Raw genomic sequence first — 18,691 nt, 5'->3', positions numbered from 1 at the left:
CAGAATGTTGTTTACGCCTGCCAGATAAGTGGCTTGGAGAAACATGCTGTAACAGCGAGCCCAAAGCCACATCTGGACGGCTTCCCGACACAGGGGGGCGAGATCCGGTGCCCGCCTTCTTGCTGATGTAGTACATGGCAACCTGATTGTCTGTCTGAATTTGGATAATTTGATTGGACTGCCGATCTCTGAAAGCCTTTAGAGCGTTCCAGACCGCTCGCAACTCCAGGAGATTGATCTGAAGACCTTTTTCCTGGAGGGACCAAACTGAGTGTGAAGCCCATCTACATGAGCTCCCCACCCCAGGAGGGATGCATCTGTTGTCAGCACTTTTTGTGGCTGAGGAATTTGAAGGGGACGTCCCAAGGTCAAATTGGATCGAACTGTCTACCACTGAAGAGAATTGTGAAAGCCGGTGGACAGCTGGATTGCATCCTCTAGATCCCCTGCAGCTTGACACCACTGAGAAGCTAGGGTCCATTGAGCTGATTTCATGTGAAGACGGGCCATGGGTGTCACATGGACTGTGGAGGCCATATGCCCTAGAAGTCTCAACATCTGCCGAGTTGTGATCCGCTGAGACGCCCTGGCCATGGAAGCTAGAGACAGAAGATTGTCTGCTCTCGCTTCTGGAAGATAGGCACGAGCCGTCTGTGAGTCCAGCAGAGCTCCTATAAATTCCAGTTTCTGAACAGGGAAAAGATGGGAGTTGGGGTAATTTATAACAAGCCCGAGTAGCTCCAGCAGTTGAATAGTCATCTGTATGGATTGTAGAGGTCCTATCTCTGAGGTGTTCTTTACCAGCCAATCGTCCAGATAAGGGAACACGTTCACTCCCAGTCTGCGTAGCGACGCTGCAACTACTGCCAGGCATTTTGTAAAGACCCTGGGCACAGACACCAGACCAAAGGGCAGCACACAATACTGGAAGTGCTGCGCTCCCAAACGAAACCGAAAATACTTCCTGTGAGCTGGAAGTATCGGGATGTGTGTATAAGCATCCTGTAAGTCCCCCTCCGAAGGGACACCACCTTGTAGTGGTGGAGGGGCTTCTGTGTTTCAATGACTCAGAGGGCTATGCTGAAGGGTTACCCATATCAGACAGGCCTCTGAGGAGAAACCAGACAAAGTGTCCCAAACTAGGGAGACTGGAAAGATGGTGACCTGAAGCTCATACGCTCAATGGCCCAGCTGTCCTCTGAAGTTCTGTCTTTGTTTACCTGGAATTTTCTCTCTGCATTTGCAGTTACCTTAACTGAGAGGAAGGGGACAATGGGGGGTCAGCCGCCGATGACCAGCGTTTTGTTCCCTGTGCAGCAAGTGTGGGACCGCTGCGCAATGAGCTGCCCACAGATGACTGGGTTGATTCCTTTGATTAGCGCCGGCGAAGGAGCGTCGATGCTCTTGGACCTGGAAACAACTTCATCGCTCCCGAGTCACTTAACCACAATGTCCAAAGGTGTGGAGGAGTGAGTTAGGAGTGTATGCTGAAACGGAAGTTGTCTACAGCTGAATCCATGTCGGCGGTGCCAATCCTAAACCCGTAAGAGCTATCAGCTTGGAGTTTTCGGCTCCCGTGGAGGTTACATTGAATATCATCTGGAAGGCGCTCCAGGACCTAACTGTGGTAGTAAATAATTTTGCTTCAGATATAATCTTATTAGTGAGCCACATGGATAATCGAATCGAATCCTTTGAGAACGAAAAATTGAAACAGCAAATGAAGTTCTACAGGAGTAGGAAATGGTTAAGATTTTGAAAATGATAATAGACCAGAAAAATTTGAACAAAATGAATATTATTACAGATGATTAATATCGAGATTGTTGTTTTCCCAGAGTTCTGGGTATGACTCCTAAAGTTCTTTCCTCTGAAATGATTCCTCTTAGTATATTAATTCAAAAGGAGTGAAGCCTGTGAAACTGGGATTACCTTAATCAGTGGGAATTGGATTAGAGATTCAAGTGTTTGTATTGTTAAATAATTTCTGGTTTTAAAAGAGAAAAAAATGAAATCAGGTGTATTATTTCCACTAATATTGGACAATGGGAAAATTAGGTTCTTACCTTGGTAATTTTCTTTCCTTTAGTCATAGCAGATGAATCCATTACGAGTGGGTTGTGTCCATCAACCAGCAGGGGTAGATAGAGAGCACTGAAAAACCATAGTGCCTCATGGCCAGCTAGCTCCATCTGCCTCTTCAGTATTTGAAGCTTCCAAAGCAGTGTTACACCGCAAAGCATAATAACATGAACTTTCCTCACAGCGGATGAACGCCCCAGAACAGAAGCAATAATCCAAAGGAGGGACGAACTCAACCTCCCGTAACAGAACAGAAATCCTGAAGACTTTTTTCCAACTTCTCCCAATGACGGAATATATCTACAGGAAAGACTGACCATAAAACTAACATCAATCACACAATGAACCACTGAGGGAGGGCTCATGGATTCATCTGCTATGACTAAACGAAAGAACATTACCAAGGTAAGAACCTAATTTTCCCTTCCTTGTCATCAAGCAGATGAATCCATTACGAGTGGGATGTACATAAGTACATAAGTAATGCCATACTGGGAAAACACCAAGGGTCCATCGAGCCCAGCATCCTGTCCACGACAGCGGCCAATCCAAGCCAAGGGCACCTGGCAAGCTTCCCAAACGTACAAACATTCTATACATGTTATTCCTGGAATTTTGGAGTTTTCCAAGTCCGTTTAGTAGTGGTTTATGGACTTGTCCTTTAGGAAACCGTCCAACCCCTTTTTAAACTCTGCTAAGCTAACCGCCTTCACCACTTTCTCCGGCAACGAATTCCAGAGTTTAATTACACGTTGGGTGAAGAAAAATTTTCTCCGATTTGTTTTAAATTTACTACACTGTAGTTTCATCGCATGCCCCCCTAGTCCTAGTATTTTTGGAAAGCGTGAACAGACGCTTCACATCCACCTGTTCCACTCCACTCATTATTTTATATACCTCTATCATGTCTCCCCTCAGCAGTCTCTTCTCCAAGCTGTATAGCCCTAGCCTCCTTAGTCTTTCTTCAAAGGGAGTCGTCCCATCCCCGCTATCATTTTAGTCGCCCTTCGCTGCACCTTTTCCAATTCTACTATATCTTTCTTGAGGTGCGTCGACCAGAATTGAACACAATACTCAAGGTGCGGTCGCACCATGGAGCGATACAACGGCATTATAACATCCTCACACCTGTTTTCCATATCTTTCCTGATAATACCCAACATTCTATTCGCTTTCTTAGCCGCAGCAGCACACTGAGCAGAAGGTTTCAGTGCGTTATCGACGACGACACCCAGATCCCTTTCTTGGTCCGTAACTCCTAACGTGGAACCTTGCATGACGTAGCTATAATTCGGGTTCTTTTTTCCCACATGCATCACCTTGCACTTGCTCACATTAAACATCATCTGCCATTTAGCCGCCCAGTCTCCCAGTCTCGTAAGGTCCTCTTGTAATTTTTCACAATCCTGTCGCGATTTAACGACTTTGAATAACTTTGTGTCATCAGCAAATTTAATTACCTCGCTAGTTACTCCCATCTCTAAATCATTTATAAATATATTAAAAAGCAGCGGTCCTAGCACGGACCCCTGAGGAACCCCACTAACTACCCTTCTCCATTGTGAATACTGCCCATTTAACCCCACTCTCTGTTTCCTATCCTTCAACCAGTTTTTAATCCACAATAGGACATTTCCTCCTATCCCATGACCCTCCAATTTCCTCTGTAGCCTTTCATGAGGTACATTGTCAAACGCCTTTTGAAAATCCAGATACACAATATCAACCAACTCCCCTTTGTCCACTCCTTCAAAGAATTGAAGTAAATTGGTCAGGCAAGATTTCCCCACACAAAAGCCATGCTGACTTGGTCTCAGTAATCCATGTCCTCGGATGTGCTCTGTAATTTTGTTTTTGATAATAGCCTCTACCATTTTCCCCGGCACCGACGTCAGACTCACCGGTCTGTAATTTCCCGGATCTCCCCTGGAGCCTTTTTTTAAAAATGGGCGTTACATTGGCCACCCTCCAATCTTCCGGTACCACGCTTGATTTTAAGGATAAGTTGCATATCACTAGCAGTAGCTCCGCAAGCTCGTTTTTCAGTTCTATCAGTACTCTAGGATGAATACCATCCGGTCCAGGAGATTTGCTACTCTTCAGTTTGCTGAACTGCCCCATTACGTCCTCCAGGTTTACCGTGAAGTCAGTAAGTTTCTCCGACTCGTCCGCTTGAAATACCATTTCCGACACCGGTATCCCACCCAAATCTTCCTCGGTGAAGACCGAAGCAAAGAATTCATTCAGTCTCTCCGCTACGTCTTTGTCTTCCTTGATCGCCCCTTTTACCCCTCGGTCATCCAGCGGCCCAACCGATTCTTTTGCCGGCTTCCTGCTTTTAATATACCGAAAAAAATTTTTACTATGTTTTTTTGCCTCTAATGCTATCTTTTTTTCATACTCCCTCTTGGCCTTCTTAATCTGCGCCTTGCATTTGCTTTGACACTCCTTATGCTGTTTCTTGTTATTTTCAGACGGTTCCTTCTTCCATTTTCTGAAGGCGTTTCTTTTAGCCCTAATAGCTTCCTTCACCTCACTTTTCAACCAGGTCGGGTGTCTTTTGGACTTCCACCTTTCTTTTCTAATTCGCGGAATATGTATGGCCTGGGCCTCCAGGATGGTATTTTGAACAGCGTCCACGCCTGTTGTACAGTTTTTACTCTCTCAGTTGCCCCCCTAAGTTTTTTTTTTTACCGTTCTTCTCATTTTATCATAGTCTCCTTTTTTAAAGTTAAACGCTAACGTATTTGACTTTCTGTGTACAGTTACTTCAAGGTTGATGTCAAAACTGATCATATTATGGTCACTGTTATCAAGCGGCCCCAGTCCCATAACGTCCCTCACCAGATCATGCGCTCCACTAAGGACCAAGTCTAGAATTTTTCCTTCTCTCGTCGGCTCCTGCACCAGTTGCTCCATAAAGCTGTCCTTGATTTCATCAAGGAATTGTATCTCTGTAGCGTGTCCCGATGTTACATTTACCCAGTCTATATTTGGATAATTGAAGTCACCCATTATTATCACATTGCCCATTTTGTTCGCGTCTCTGATTTCTGTTATCATTTCTGTGTCTACCTGCTCATCCTGGCGAGGTGGACGGTAGTACACTCCTATCACCATTTTTTTCCCTTTTATACATGGAATTTCAACCCACAGTGATTCAAAGGTGTGATTTGTGTCCTGCTGAATTTGTAATCTATCTGAGTCAAGGCTCTCTTTAATATACAATGCTACCCCTCCACCAGTCTGGTCTACCCTATCATTACGATATACTTTGTACCCCGGTATGACAGTGTCCCACTGGTTATCCTCCTTCCACCAGGTCTCAGTAATGCCTATTATATCCAATTTTTCATTTAGTGCAATATATTCCAACTCTCCCATCTTATTTCTTAGACTCCTAGCATTTGCATATAGACATTTCAGAGTATGTTTGTTGTTCTTATTTGCATGATGCTTAGTACCTGACACTATTGATTTGACATCTTTTGTCTGATCTTTAGTTGTATTTAAGGGCACCTGGCCTACCACGGTCTGTTGTGCAACCTCACTATCCAGAAACCCTATCTTCCCTGTTTGTGAGGTATCTTTGCAAGATACCTTTTCCCGAACCATGCGCTTTTGAGCGACTGTCGGCCTTCCCCCCATTTCTAGTTTAAAAGCTGCTCTATCTCCTTTTTAAATGCCGATGCTAGCAGCCTGGTCCCACCCTGGTTAAGGTGGAGCCCATCCTTTCGGAATAGGCTCCCCCTTTCCCAGAATGTTGCCTAGTTCCTAACAAATCTAAAACCCTCCTCCCTGCACCATCGTCTCATCCACGCATTGAGACTCTGGAGCTCTGCCTGTCTCTTGGGCCCTGCACGTGGAACAGGTAGCATTTCAGAAAATGCTACCCTAGAGGATCTGGATTTGAGCTTTCTACCTAAGAGCCTAAATTTGGCTTCCAGAACCTCTCTCCCACATTTTCCTATGTCATTGGTACCCACATGTACCAAGACAGCGGACCCCAGCACTATCTAAAATCCTATCTAGGTGACGCGTGAGGTCCGCCACCTTCGCACCAGGCAGGCAAGTCACCAGGCGATCCTCACGTCCACCAGCCACCCAGCTATCTATATGCCTAATGATCGAATCACCAACAGCTGTCCTAACCTTTCCCTCCCGGGCAGCACTTGGAGACATATCCTCAGTGCGAGAGGATAGTACATCCCCTGGTGGGCAGGTCCTGGCTAAAGGAGTACTTCCTACTTCACCAGGGTGATGCTCTCCTTCTAGGAGACCTCCCTCCTCCAAGGTAGCACAAGGGCTACTAGACTGGAGGTGGGATCTCTCTACAACATCCCTGTAGGTCTCCTCTATGTACCTCTCTGTCTCCCTCAGCTCCACGAAGTCTGCTACTCTAGCCTCAAGAGAACGGACATGTTCTCTAAGAGCTAGGAGCTCTTTGCATCGGGTGCAAACATATGACATCTCACCAACTGGGAGATAATCATACATGTGACACTCAATGCAAAAGACTGGATAGCACCCCTCTCGCTGCTGGACTGCTGACTCCATCTTAGTGTTTTTGAGTTTTCCAATATTTTAAAACAATCCCTAGATAGGGTGGGAACAAGCCACACCACGCGCCAGCACGTGCTCCAAAATGCGCGTCTCTCCTGGCAGCCACATCCAGCCTGTAATGTCGGGCAAATGAGAGCTTAGAAGCCCAACTAGCTGCACTACATATCTCTTGAAGAGAGAGTGCTACAGTTTCAGCCCAAGAAGAGGAAATCGCTCTTGTGGAATGTGCCTTAAAGGCTTCAGGCGGAGGCCAGCCAGACAGCAGATATGCTGAAAAAAGCTTCCTTGAGCTAACGGGCTATAGTGGCCTTAGACGCTGGAGACCCTCTGCGCGGACCTAACAGAACAAAAAGGTGGTCAGAGGTCCTGAAGGCATTTGACATGCGCAAATATAGCAACCCATCCAGAAGGTGCAACTGCCCAAAGGATTCTGGAAACTCCTCTTTAGAAAAGGAGGGCAGGAAAATAAGCTGGTTTAGGTGAAATGCTGAAACCACCTTAGGCATGAAGGAAGGCACCGTACGTACCATTATTCCGGACTCTGAAAATTGCAGAAATGGGTCTCGACAGGACAGCGCCTGGAGCTCAAAGCGAATAGAATGTTGGGTGTTATTAGGAAGGGTATGGAGTCCAGGTGTGCGGATGTTATAATGCCGTTGTATCGCTCCATGGTGCGACCGCACCTGGAGTATTGTGTTCAGTACTGGTCTCCGTATCTCAAAAAAGATATAGTAGAATTGGAAAAGGTACAGCGAAGGGCGACGAAAATGATAGTGGGGATGGGACGACTTTCCTATGAAGAGAGGCTGAGAAGGCTAGGGCTTTTCAGCTTGGAGAAGAGACGGCTGAGGGGAGATATGATAGAAGTGTATAAAATAATGAGTGGAATGGATCGGGTGGATGTGAAGCGACTGTTCACGCTATCCAAAAATACTAGGACTAGAGGGCATGAGTTGAAGCTACAGTGTGGTAAATTTAAAACGAATCGGAGAAAATTTTTCTTCACCCAACGTGTAATTAGACTCTGGAATTCGTTGCCGGAGAACGTGGTACGGGCGGTTAGCTTGACGGAGTTTAAAAAGGGGTTAGATAGATTCCTAAAGGACAAGTCCATAGACCGCTATTAAATGGACTTGGAAAAATTCCGCATTTTTAGGTATAACTTGTCTGGAATGTTTTTACGTTTAGGGAGCGTGCCAGGTGCCCTTGACCTGGATTGGCCACTGTCGGTGACAGGATGCTGGGCTAGATGGACCTTTGGTCTTTCCCAGTATGGCACTACTTATGTACTTATGTACTTATGTACCCGTCTCGCCGATGTAATGGCCACCAAATAGACCATCTTAAAGGTCACATCCTTCTCCGAAGCTCGCCTAAGCGGCTCAAAGGGCGAACACTGAAGGGCCTTTAAAACTAACCCCAGGTTCCAGGCCGGACACGGACACCGCACGGGAGGACGGAGCCAAAGCACCCCTCTGAGAAACCGTGCCACATCCGGGCAAGCAGCCAGAGAGATCCAGCGACCTTCCCTCGAAAACATGCTAAGGCTGCCACTTGAACACGCAGGGAATTATAGGCCAAGCCTTTTTGTACACTATCCTGTAAAAAATCAAGTATCGGCGAGACACTGGAGTCCATCGCTGCAGCAGAGAGTGCTGTAGAGGTCTCATATGGGCAATGGCCCAGGGCACTACTTCCATCGTGGCCGTCATAGAGCCCAACAGCTGCACATAGTCCCAAGCCCGAAGAGGAGAGCCTACTAGGAACTGGTCCACCTGAGCCTGAAGCTTGACAATCCGATTGTCTGGCAGGAACACTCTGCCCACTTGGGTGTCGAAACGAACTCCCAGATACTCCAGGGAATGAGTTGGGCGCAGCTGGCTTTCCTCCCAGTTGATGATCCACCCCAGGGAGCTCAAAAGAGCAATCACCCGGTCTGAAGCTCTGCCACACCCTGCATAAGAGGGGGCTCGGATCAACCAGTCGTCCAGATAAGGATGGACTTGTACTCCTTCCTTGCGTAGGAAGGCCGCGATGACCACCATTACTTTGGAGAAGGTCCGTGGAGCAGTAGCCAACCCGAACGGGAGGGCTCTGAACTGGAAGTGTCGGCCCAGGACTGCAAAACGCAGAAAGCGTTGATGAGGAGGCCAGATGGGAATATGCAAGTAAGCTTCCTTGATGTCCAAGGATGCCAGGAACTCCCCTGCCTTCACTGCCGCTATAACAGAGCGGAGAGTCTCCATTCGGAAGTGCCGAACTTTCAAGGCCCGATTGACCCCTTTGAGGTCGAGGATAGGCCGTACAGAACCTCCTTTCTTTGGTACCACAAAGTAAATGGAGTAACGTCCCTTGCCAAGCTGATCTTCTGGCACCGGAACGACCACACCCAGGCGGATCAGATTGTCCAAAGACTGCTGCACTGCCACAGCTTTGACCGGAGACTTGAAGGGAGAGTGCAGAAACCCGTCTCTTAAGGGTCGGCAGAACTCTAGCTTGTAGCCATCTCTGATGACTTCCAGCACCCAAGCGTCTGAAATTACCCTGGTCCACTCGCCCAGAACTGAGGACAGACGTCCCCCAATCTGCTCTGGGCCATGGACCAGGGCCCCGTCATTGGGTACGAGACCCTGGGGGAGGACCAGAGGATGCACCTCCGGGACGGCGGTCTCTGCGAAAGGAATGCTGCTTGGGGGAGAAGTTCCTTTTGAAGGAAGAGGGGGCAGAGGAGCCCAACTTGCCCGGGTGATACCGACGGGCTTCCTGAAACCGTCCTTTGGAGGAACCAGGGCGGGCACCACTGGCCCGAGCCCTGACCTCCGGTAACCTCTTGTCCTTAGACGTGCCGAGATCGGTCACAATCTTGTCCAGCTCAACCCCAAAGAGCAGCTTGCCTTTAAAAGGCAACTTAGCCAGGCGAGACTTAGAGGCGTGGTCAGCAGACCAATGCTTCAGCCAAAGCCAGCGCCGTGCAGACTCTGTCTGAGCCATGCCTTTAGCCAAGGCTCTCAAGACATCATACAGCAAGTCTGCCAAGTAGGCCAAGCCCGATTCCAGGGCCGGCCAATCAGCCCTCAAGGAAGGATCCGAGGGGGAAGCCCGCTGCACAATCGTCAGGCACGCCCTGGCCACATAGGAGCCGCAAACTGAGGCCTGCAAACTTAAAGCAGCCGCCTCGGACGACTTTAAAGCCGCCTCCAATCTTCTGTCTTGGGCGTCCTTTAGGGCCGTGCCACCTTCCACCGGCAACGCCGTTTTCTTAGTCACCGAAGTGATTAAAGAATCCATGGTAGGCCAAAGAAAGGCCTCCTGTTCACCTTCAGGCAGAGGATAGAGGCGGGACATAGCCCTAGCCACTTTAAGGCTCGCTTCTGGGAAATCCCATTGAGCCGAAATCAGGGTGTGCATGGTTTCATGCACGTGGAAGGTTCTAGGCGGGCGCTTCGTCCCCAGCATAATGGCAGAGCCAGCAGAGGCTGAGGGAGAGACGTCCTCCGGAGAGGAAATCTTCAAAATGCTCATGGCCTGCACTAACAGGTTGGGCAAATCCTCTGAGCGAAAGATCCGCGCTGCAGAGGGGTCATCCGCTCCATCCGAGCGGGAATCCGTCTGCTCCAAGGAATCCCCATAGGACCGTTGGGAGAACTCAGATACGCTGCCCTCATCTACATCAGAGGAGACAGAGTCCTCTAGGGCCTGGAAATCCACCCGAGGGCGTTTGCTTCCGGAGGCCTCAACCCCTTTATCGGACAGGGGAGCAGGGGCAGCGATTTGCATAAGAAAAGCCTGATGCAGCAGCAAAATGAACTCATGGGAGAAACCCCCCAGACGGTGCACTTCTGCAGCCTGGGCCACGGCCCTAGACGCACCCTCAACCGGCGCTCGCAAGAGCGGGGGAGAAACATGCTGCGCATCCAAAATGGCGTCCAGCGCAAAACTCCGAGAAGGAGCCGCGCGGCAAAAACGGCGCTTAGCTTTTGCCGTTTTCTTGCCGTCGCCCGAATCAAGGGCGACCATAGCATTAACGTCTCCCACCTCGAGGGCGGCCCAAGAAGAAGCCGTCCGAGCAGAGTGGCCGGCCAAAATGGGGGGGGGGGGGGGGGGGAGCAGCGGGGGATGGGCGTTTATGGCGGGAAAAACCGCCGCACCGGAGGAAGAACCGTGACACTGACCGGACTCCAAACTGACGCCCAAAAAAGGCGATTCAGGCTTTGAAACCCCCGCATCCCCGCTAGACGCGCACACGCGGTCCGGGGAGCGATTCTTCTAACCCTCGCCCTCCGACGCCATAAGCCACATGGAGACCGAACGGGGAACCCCCTGCCCGCTACAAAAGGTAAAAATTACCTGCTTCTCGCTCCAAGCTGTAACAAACTGGTGTCCCAGTGAGCAGCTGCAATAAACGCTGATATAAACGTTGAAATAAACGCCCTTAAAGGACGTTCAAATTTTTTTTTTTTTACGGAGCCAGCGGGAGGGGGAGAAAAGGAGGGACCTGGCGCCACCAGGTTTGCACTTGCTCAAGAAGAGCCCTCAACCCCAGGTACTCAACAAAACCTAAGAATTAGGTTTGGAGACCTAGCCAGAGCTGCTGCTGTGTGTGACCACCACCTGCTGAGATAGAGAACATACTGGGGAGTTTCTGGCAGCACATGACCACATATAGGGAGGCAAAAGGATTGCTCTCTATCTCCACCTGCTGGTAGATGGACACAACCCACCAGTCTATGGATTGATCAGCATGATGATATGGAATAGTCTTTTTAGTCACATCCGTGACTAACGCATCCACTTTAGGCATCCCAAAGAGGGCCAACTGACTTTCACTCGGAGGGTAAAGGTGACACATAGCCCTGGCCACCTTCAAGGGACCATCAGGGTCAGACCACTGTGCAGAAATAAGCTCTTGGATGGAAGTATGCACGGGAAAAGCCCGAGAAGGCTTCTTAGTACTAGCCATCCGAGGATTAATAGAAGACACAGCGCCCTCATCAGGATCTTCAATACAAAGGGCCTGTAAGGCATCAGAAATGAGAGCTGGCAGCTCATCGCGGTGGAAAATCCGAACCGCTTTAGGGTCATCCAACTCCTGTGGCAAGCAGCCACCCTCGTCTGGATCATCAGTCCATGAGGGCCTGCCAGACCCCTAAGATTCCCCGAAACTAGACCACGGGGAGAACAGGGTGAAGAGTCCCCCTCAGATGGGGTATTCACTCGCCTACGCTTAGCGTCAGCCAAAAGCTCGGAGGAAGAAGTAAAGTCTCCAGCAGACGCTGGCTATCAAGAACCGGAGGCAACCCAGTCCAAAAGGAATTGTCAGGAGCCTCAGGCAATGCTCTTTTTAACATAAAAGCCTTATGCATCAGCAGCACAAATTCAGGGGAGAAAAACTCACCCTGTGCATCCGCCCCCACATTGTGGGAAGTGGAGGCAATAGCTCCACTAGAAACCTCGAAACGAGGCATCCCCCTGCACTCAGACCCCTCCGCAACCGCGAGGTCGAGTCACGCGGCGCCTCCAAGATGGCGCCCCCTGCCAACTCCGTCGGGCAGGAAGAATCACTGCCCGCCATGCTCGTGCCAGCATTAACATCTAGGCAGCATGTGCTGCAAAGCCCCGCTGCTAATCTGCGTTTCCCACAGTGGGAGCAGCGCTTTACCCCTTCAGTAGCCATCAAATACAGAAAACAAAATGGCGCCTTCACGCCAAAACTTACCCCGCACAGAGTGCTGTCAGCAGGAACCTCCCCAGTGGAGCTGGGTACCACTCTCACCTCAGGAGACCAAGTCAAACGAGCTTCGGTCAAGCTGCACTGAACCAGGAGCTCTGGAGAAAGCCTCTCCTTTTCTTTTTTTTTTTTTACTGTGAGGAAAGTCAGAGGTAGGCAGCCACAGAGGAACTCCGGGAGGAGGGGGAATGGGGTAAGGCAGGGACAGGGAAAATCAAGTATGCCTTTAAAGTGGGCACCACCAGCCACAACACCCCCCGCTCTACTGGCAAAGCACAGGAGCCACCCCAGGCAGAAATCCAGGAGCTGAGAAAGCGATGTCCACACCTGCTGGGAGATAAGAGATATACTGAAGGCAGAGGGGGCTGGGCGTCCAGGAGCACCATGTGCTTTCAGTGTTCTCTATCTCCACCTACTGGTAGGCGGATACAACCCATCAGTTAATGGCTTCATCTGCTGTTGATGACAAGGAAACTTCCCTGTGCTTCTCTGTTCTTTATTTTTTTTAGTGAGGAGGCAGAAACAAACAGGGAAGGAAATGAACAGCAAAAGCCTGTTCAGAGGGAATATGAGGTGCAGCAGGGACCCAGCAACTGAGTATGCTGCCAAAGGGGACACCACCAGTCTGCCACCCCCGGCTCAAACTGGCCACTGGCCCAGGAGCACCCTCAGATGCCTTGGGCCCAGGAGCTGGAGAAAAGCTGTCCACCACCTGTTGAGATAGAGACATACTAACTGAGGAAGGAGCTGGCCGTCTGGCATCACTGCCTTTAGTTTGTTTATCTCTATCTCCACCTGTTGGTAGGCGGACTTAACCCACTAGTTCCTGGATTTATCTGCTGCAAATGACAAGGAAGGAAAAGATATCAGGAAGCTTTGGGGGATGGGGTCAGAAGGGTAAAGGAAAAGGGAGACAATCAAGAATGGGACCAAGCAGAGGAGAAGTGCAAACGGGGTACAAGAGGAGAGGCAGAGAGTGAGCACAGTTGTGCAAGAGAGCAAGTGACACAGAAAGAGTGCACGTGAGAACAGGAAATGAAGGGGGGGAAGAGAGAGAGAAAACGCACACACTAGCACAGGAGGTCGAAGGTGGAAGAGAAAGAGAAAGCACATGTGAGCACAGGAGGTTGGAGGGGGAAGGGGAGGGAGACAGAGCGAGAGAATGCACATGCAAGCAAAGGAGGTTTAAGTGAGAGAGAGAATGCACACATGTGCAAAGAGGTTGAAGGGGGAGGGGGATAGGAAGAGAGAGAGAGAACAAGCACGCAACAACAGGAGGTGCAAGTGGGAGATAGCGTAAAAGGGAGACAGCGAGCACGAGCAGAGACAAGCAAAAGCACAAGAACACAGGAGATATAAGTAGGGAGAGAGAACGTACACGCGAGCACAGGAGGTGCAGGAGGGAGGGAGAGAGAGAGAGCGAGAGTGCGAGACCACAGTAGAGGGGAGAGAGCATGGGGAGAAAAGGGTGAGAGTACGAGCACAGGGAGTGCAAGGAACAGGGAGTAAGACAGCAAGCTCGCTAGGGAAGTGCAAGGGGGGAAGAGAGAGAGAACACGTCCAGGGAGTGCAAGGGGTACAACAGATAGAGAGAGCACAAGAGTGTACAGGGGGTACAAGACAGAGAGGGCGAGAGAGAAGGAGTGTGTACATGGAGGTACGAGGGAAAGATAAAGAGCAGAAGGGCACATGGGCAAGGTCACCTTCAAACATACATCCTCCCAGACACATGCCACTCCACTGTGTTCCAGTAGGTATGTTAGTGACACATAATAACACTTCATTACAGTATATTCAAACACGCCTCACCTGATATTTCTCCTCATGTGTGAAGGTTTCTGTGCTCGCTTCTTTTTGGCATCTTCAGAGGGCGAACTCTTACGCTGGTTCTGTGAGAGATGCTCCTTCCGCTCACTTTTTTTTGAGGTAGTTGAACTGGAGCATTTCGACTCTCCACCTTCCTCGTGCTGAGCATCCTCAGCATCAAGTAAAGTTTCCTGGGATTGCTCTGTAGAGAAAAGTCAACAATGCATTTAGGCCTTAGCATACTCTATGCAGCCTATAATTTCCAGGTACTGTGACTTATTGATGTTCAGTTCAGAAAACAGCAAGGTAGAATAGGAGATAACTCAAAACAGAATGGTAAAATAGAAGCTGTGAATCTCCAGCATTATAAATTATCTAATATTATACTACAGATTTCTAGGTGACTACCATGTACCACAAGTTAAAATTTAGGTGATATTACTATAATACTTCAAAGGCAGTAATTTTATAAGCACGGTCTTTAGACAATGTAAGAACAGTGTAAGGTCCATCAAAAGCTTATGTAATGCTTTGCAAGTCACCCACATGTGAGAATATGGCCTGCTTGTCCTCGGAGAAGCCTGGGTATTCTTCCACTTACATGATTCAATATTTGGTTTCTACTATTAACTAGCCCACAACTTTATTTGTCTTTATATACTAAGTTGGCACTAAGGCCCCTAAATAGATACTTTGGGACCCAGGATATAGCCATTCACAGTACTCACAAGCATCATTATTATGTTTTGCTGCACTGTTATAATTGATATTTACTTTGATACATAACCTTGATGTCCTTTTGAGGTAGGCAATTCATAGATTTGAACAAAAATAAATAAAAACTAAATCTACTACTACTATATATCATTACATGTTATTTATTTATTGCATTTGTACCCCACATTTTCCCACCTATTTGCAGGCTCAATGTGGCTTACATAGTACCGTCAAAGGCATTTGCCCAGTCGGTGGATAACAAGTACAAAGTTGTATAGTGATCATATGAGGTATAAGTGGAGAGTCGGAATGGATGAAGATTGCGTGTTGTCCTGTTCGATCACAGTCATGCTGTGTTAGTAGGTGAAGAGGGTTACATGGGGTCGTTGGGGTAGGCCTTTTTGAAGAAGTTGGTTTTTAGTGATTTCCTGAAGTTCAAGTGGTTGTGGATTGTTTTCACAGCTTTTGGGAGCCCATTCCATAGTTGTGCGCTTATGTAGGAGAAGCCGGATGCATAAGTTGTTTTGTATTTCAGTCCTTTGCAATTTGGGCAGTGTAGGTTTAGGTAGGATCTTTATGATCTGACTTTGTTTCTTATTGGTAAGTCTATGAGGTCTGTCATGTATTCTGGGACTACGCCGTACATGATTTTGTGGACTAAGGTGCAGATTTTGAAGATGATCCGTTCTTTGATTGGGAGCCAATGCAACTTTTCTCGGAGGGGTTTGGCACTTTTGAAGCGTGTTTTGCTGAATATCAGCCTGGCTGTTGTATTTTGGGCGGTCTGGAGTTTTTTTTATGAGTTGTTAAAAAAATGATTCAAAAAATTTTAATAAACAAACGTTTCTATAGCTATACTAGACAGACACAGCGCTAAACACATTATATGCAAGTACTTTCTCTGTCCCTAGTGGGCTCACAATCTGAGATTTTTTTTATTTCTGTTTTTGTAACTGGAACAATAGAGGGTTAAGTGATTTGCCCAGGATCAAAGGAGTTGCAATGGAAACTGAACCCAGTTCCTCAGGATCTCAGCTCACTACACTACCCATTAGGCTACTCCTCAACTCCATCACCATATCACACAAAGACCCTTACTTTTTTCAGGGCTCAATATACACAACTGTACCTGAACATAACTTGCCTTGGGCTACTACTGAAAAGGCATGAGCTAATCCAAATCTCTTTCCCCCTGCAAAAACTCACCATCATCTTCATCATCGCCATCATTATCTTCCTCCATTTCATCATCATCATCATCCTCCTCCTCCTCCTCCTCTTCTTCCATGTCGTCTGACCCCAAGTCTGGATCAAGGTCTGGATCACTCCCTGAGATGGACTCGTCTGACATGGCTTTCCTCGGCAATGCTCACAGAGCATTACCTGCTCATGGTCTCCTGGGAGGTCTTGCTGGACAGAGGGGAAAAACAGAAAAGAAGAAAAGTTCATTAACAGCTCTAAAAATAATACATTTTTTTCCATTTCTGGACTTTTTGTACCTTTTCAGTCAGTCCCATGTAGACTAGCATTTCTATAAGCAGGTTTTCAGATACTTAAACAGGATCTCATAGCTCAGTCACACAAAAAAAATCAAAAGGTATGGCCTATAAGACAGCACACTAACAAGGTTCCACAAAAGTGAAGATACTTACCTGTAGCAGGCATTCTCCGAGGACAGTAGGCTGATGGTTCTAACATGTGGGTCGACATCCACGTCGGCCCAGGAAACGGCAAATTTTTGCAAGGAAAAACGTTTTGCCAGAGTCTTCTGGCGCATGAGCACCGTGCATGCGCATACGACTTCCCGCCCGTCGCATGAGCGTGGCTCTTCAGTTAAATCAAAAAGCATAGAAATAAACTAACAAGAACTCCAAAGGGGAGGTGGGCGGGTTTGTGAGAACAATCAGCCTGCTGTCCTCGGAGAATACCTCCTACAGGTAAGTATCTTCACTTTCTCCAAGGACAAGTATGCTGCTTGTTCTCACATGTGGGGTATCCCTAGCAACCAGGCTCACTCAAAACAATGAACATTGGTCAATTGGGTCTCACAACAGCGAGGACATAACAGATTGACCTGAAACCATAAACACTAACTGAGAGTGCAGCCTGAAACAGAACAAAAATGGGTCTAGGGAGGTGGAGTTGGATTCTAAACCCCGAACAGATTCTGTAGCACTGACTGTCCAAACCAACTGTCGCATCGGGTATCCTGCTGAAGGCAGTAGTGAGATATGAATGTGTGGACTGATGACCACATTGCAGCCTTGCAAATCTCTTCAATGGAGGCTGACTTTAAGTGAGCCACTGACGCAGCCATGGTTCTAACATTGTGAGCCGTGACATGGCCCTCCAGAGTCAGACCACCTTGGGCATAAGTGAAGGAAATGCAATCTGCTAGCCAATTGGAGACGGTGCGCTTTCCGATGGTGACTCCCATCCTGTTGGGATCAAAAGAAACAAACAACTAGGTGGACTGTCTGAAGGGCTTCGTCCACTCCACGTAAAAGGCCAATGCTCTCTTGCAGTCCAAGGTATGCAAACTGCTTTCATCAGGGCGGGTATGAGGACGGGGAAAGAATGTTGGCAAGACAATCGACTGGTTGAGATGGAACTCCGACACCACCTTCGGCAGAAACTTAGGGTGCGTGCTGTAAACAATGCTCCTACTGGCTAAGTCCGTGAAGCCTCCTCACCACCAGCACCGAGCTCTCTGTTTTCCTCTTTATGTGTTTCTTCTTCTTTCTGGGGCCTGTTTTTGGGATTTGCAACCCAGCCCCCTTTTCTTCAACAGCTCCTCGGCTGTTTTAAACCCAGTCCAATTACAGCCAGGGTTCTCTCAGCACAGCTCAATAAAGTCAGGCTGTTTCTAACACAGTCCAATTACAGCCAGGCTTCTCTCAGCACAGTTCAATGGAGCTAGGCTGTTTCAAACACAGTCCAAGTATAGCCAGGCTTCTCTCAGCACAGCTCAATAAAGTCAGGCTGTTTCTAACACAGTCCAATTACAGCCAGGCTTCTCTCAGCATAGTTCAATGGAGCTAGGCTGTTTCAAACACAGTCCAAGTACAGCCAGGCTTCTCTCAGCACAGCTCAATAAAGTCAGGCTGTTTCTAACACAGTCCAATTACAGCCAGGCTTCTCTCAGCACAGTTCAATAAAGTCAGGCTGTTTCTAACACAGTCCAATTACAGCCAGGCTTCTCTCAGCACAGTTCAATGGAGCTAGGCTGTTTCAAACACAGTCCAAGTACAGCCAGGCTTCTCTCAGCACAGCTCAATAAAGTCAGGCTGTTTCTAACACAGTCCAATTACAGCCAGGCTTCTCTCAGCACAGTTCAATGGAGCTAGGCTGTTTCTAACACAGTCCAATTACAGCCAGGCTTCTCTCAGCACAGTTCAATGGAGCTAGGCTGTTTCAAACACAGTCCAAGTACAGCCAGGCTTCTCTCAGCACAGCTCAATAAAGTCAGGCTGTTTCTAACACAGTCCAATTACAGCCAGGCTTCTCTCAGCCCAGTTCAATGGAGCTGGGCTTTGCGCGGGCTCAAAGCCTTGGGTCCCACCCTCTGGGTCAGTCTCTATTCTCCTGACCTCCTCCCGCTTTGACCCAGGCCTCTCCCCTATACCTCCAGTGCTGGCTGAGCCATAGCCAAGAGCTACATGGGTTCGTCTAAGACCAGCTCAGCCTCCTCTTGCTCCATCGCCTCTGGTTCCTTCTCCCCTTCTCCTTCAGTAGCCCAGTCCATTTTCTCCTCCCCCCACCCCTTTTCCAGCTGATTACACTTTTCTTCATTAA

At 48.4% G+C, this 18,691-nt stretch overlaps 1 protein-coding gene across 4 annotated transcripts in view; it reads right to left on the bottom strand.

Moving 5' to 3' along the window:
• RAD54L2 (RAD54 like 2) overlaps positions 1-18,691 on the bottom strand; it is a 430,539-nt gene that overhangs the window by 366,512 nt on the left and 45,336 nt on the right. For 3 of the 4 annotated variants that reach the window (XM_030205506.1, XM_030205503.1, XM_030205505.1), the window contains exons 2-3: positions 16,103-16,306; positions 14,183-14,381 (exon numbers count right to left, since the gene is read on the bottom strand). In XM_030205506.1, coding sequence (XP_030061366.1) covers positions 14,183-14,381; positions 16,103-16,247 — 344 coding nt within the window. In that variant the 5' untranslated portion in view covers positions 16,248-16,306. The remainder of the gene's footprint in view (positions 1-14,182; positions 14,382-16,102; positions 16,307-18,691) is intronic. The other variant, XM_030205504.1, reaches the window with a different exon arrangement.

This window comes from Microcaecilia unicolor, chromosome 6 (assembly GCF_901765095.1).
Source record: "Microcaecilia unicolor chromosome 6, aMicUni1.1, whole genome shotgun sequence".
NCBI classification, from domain to species: Eukaryota; Metazoa; Chordata; class Amphibia; order Gymnophiona; family Siphonopidae; genus Microcaecilia; species Microcaecilia unicolor.
This window is presented reverse-complemented; position numbering and strand designations above follow the sequence as displayed.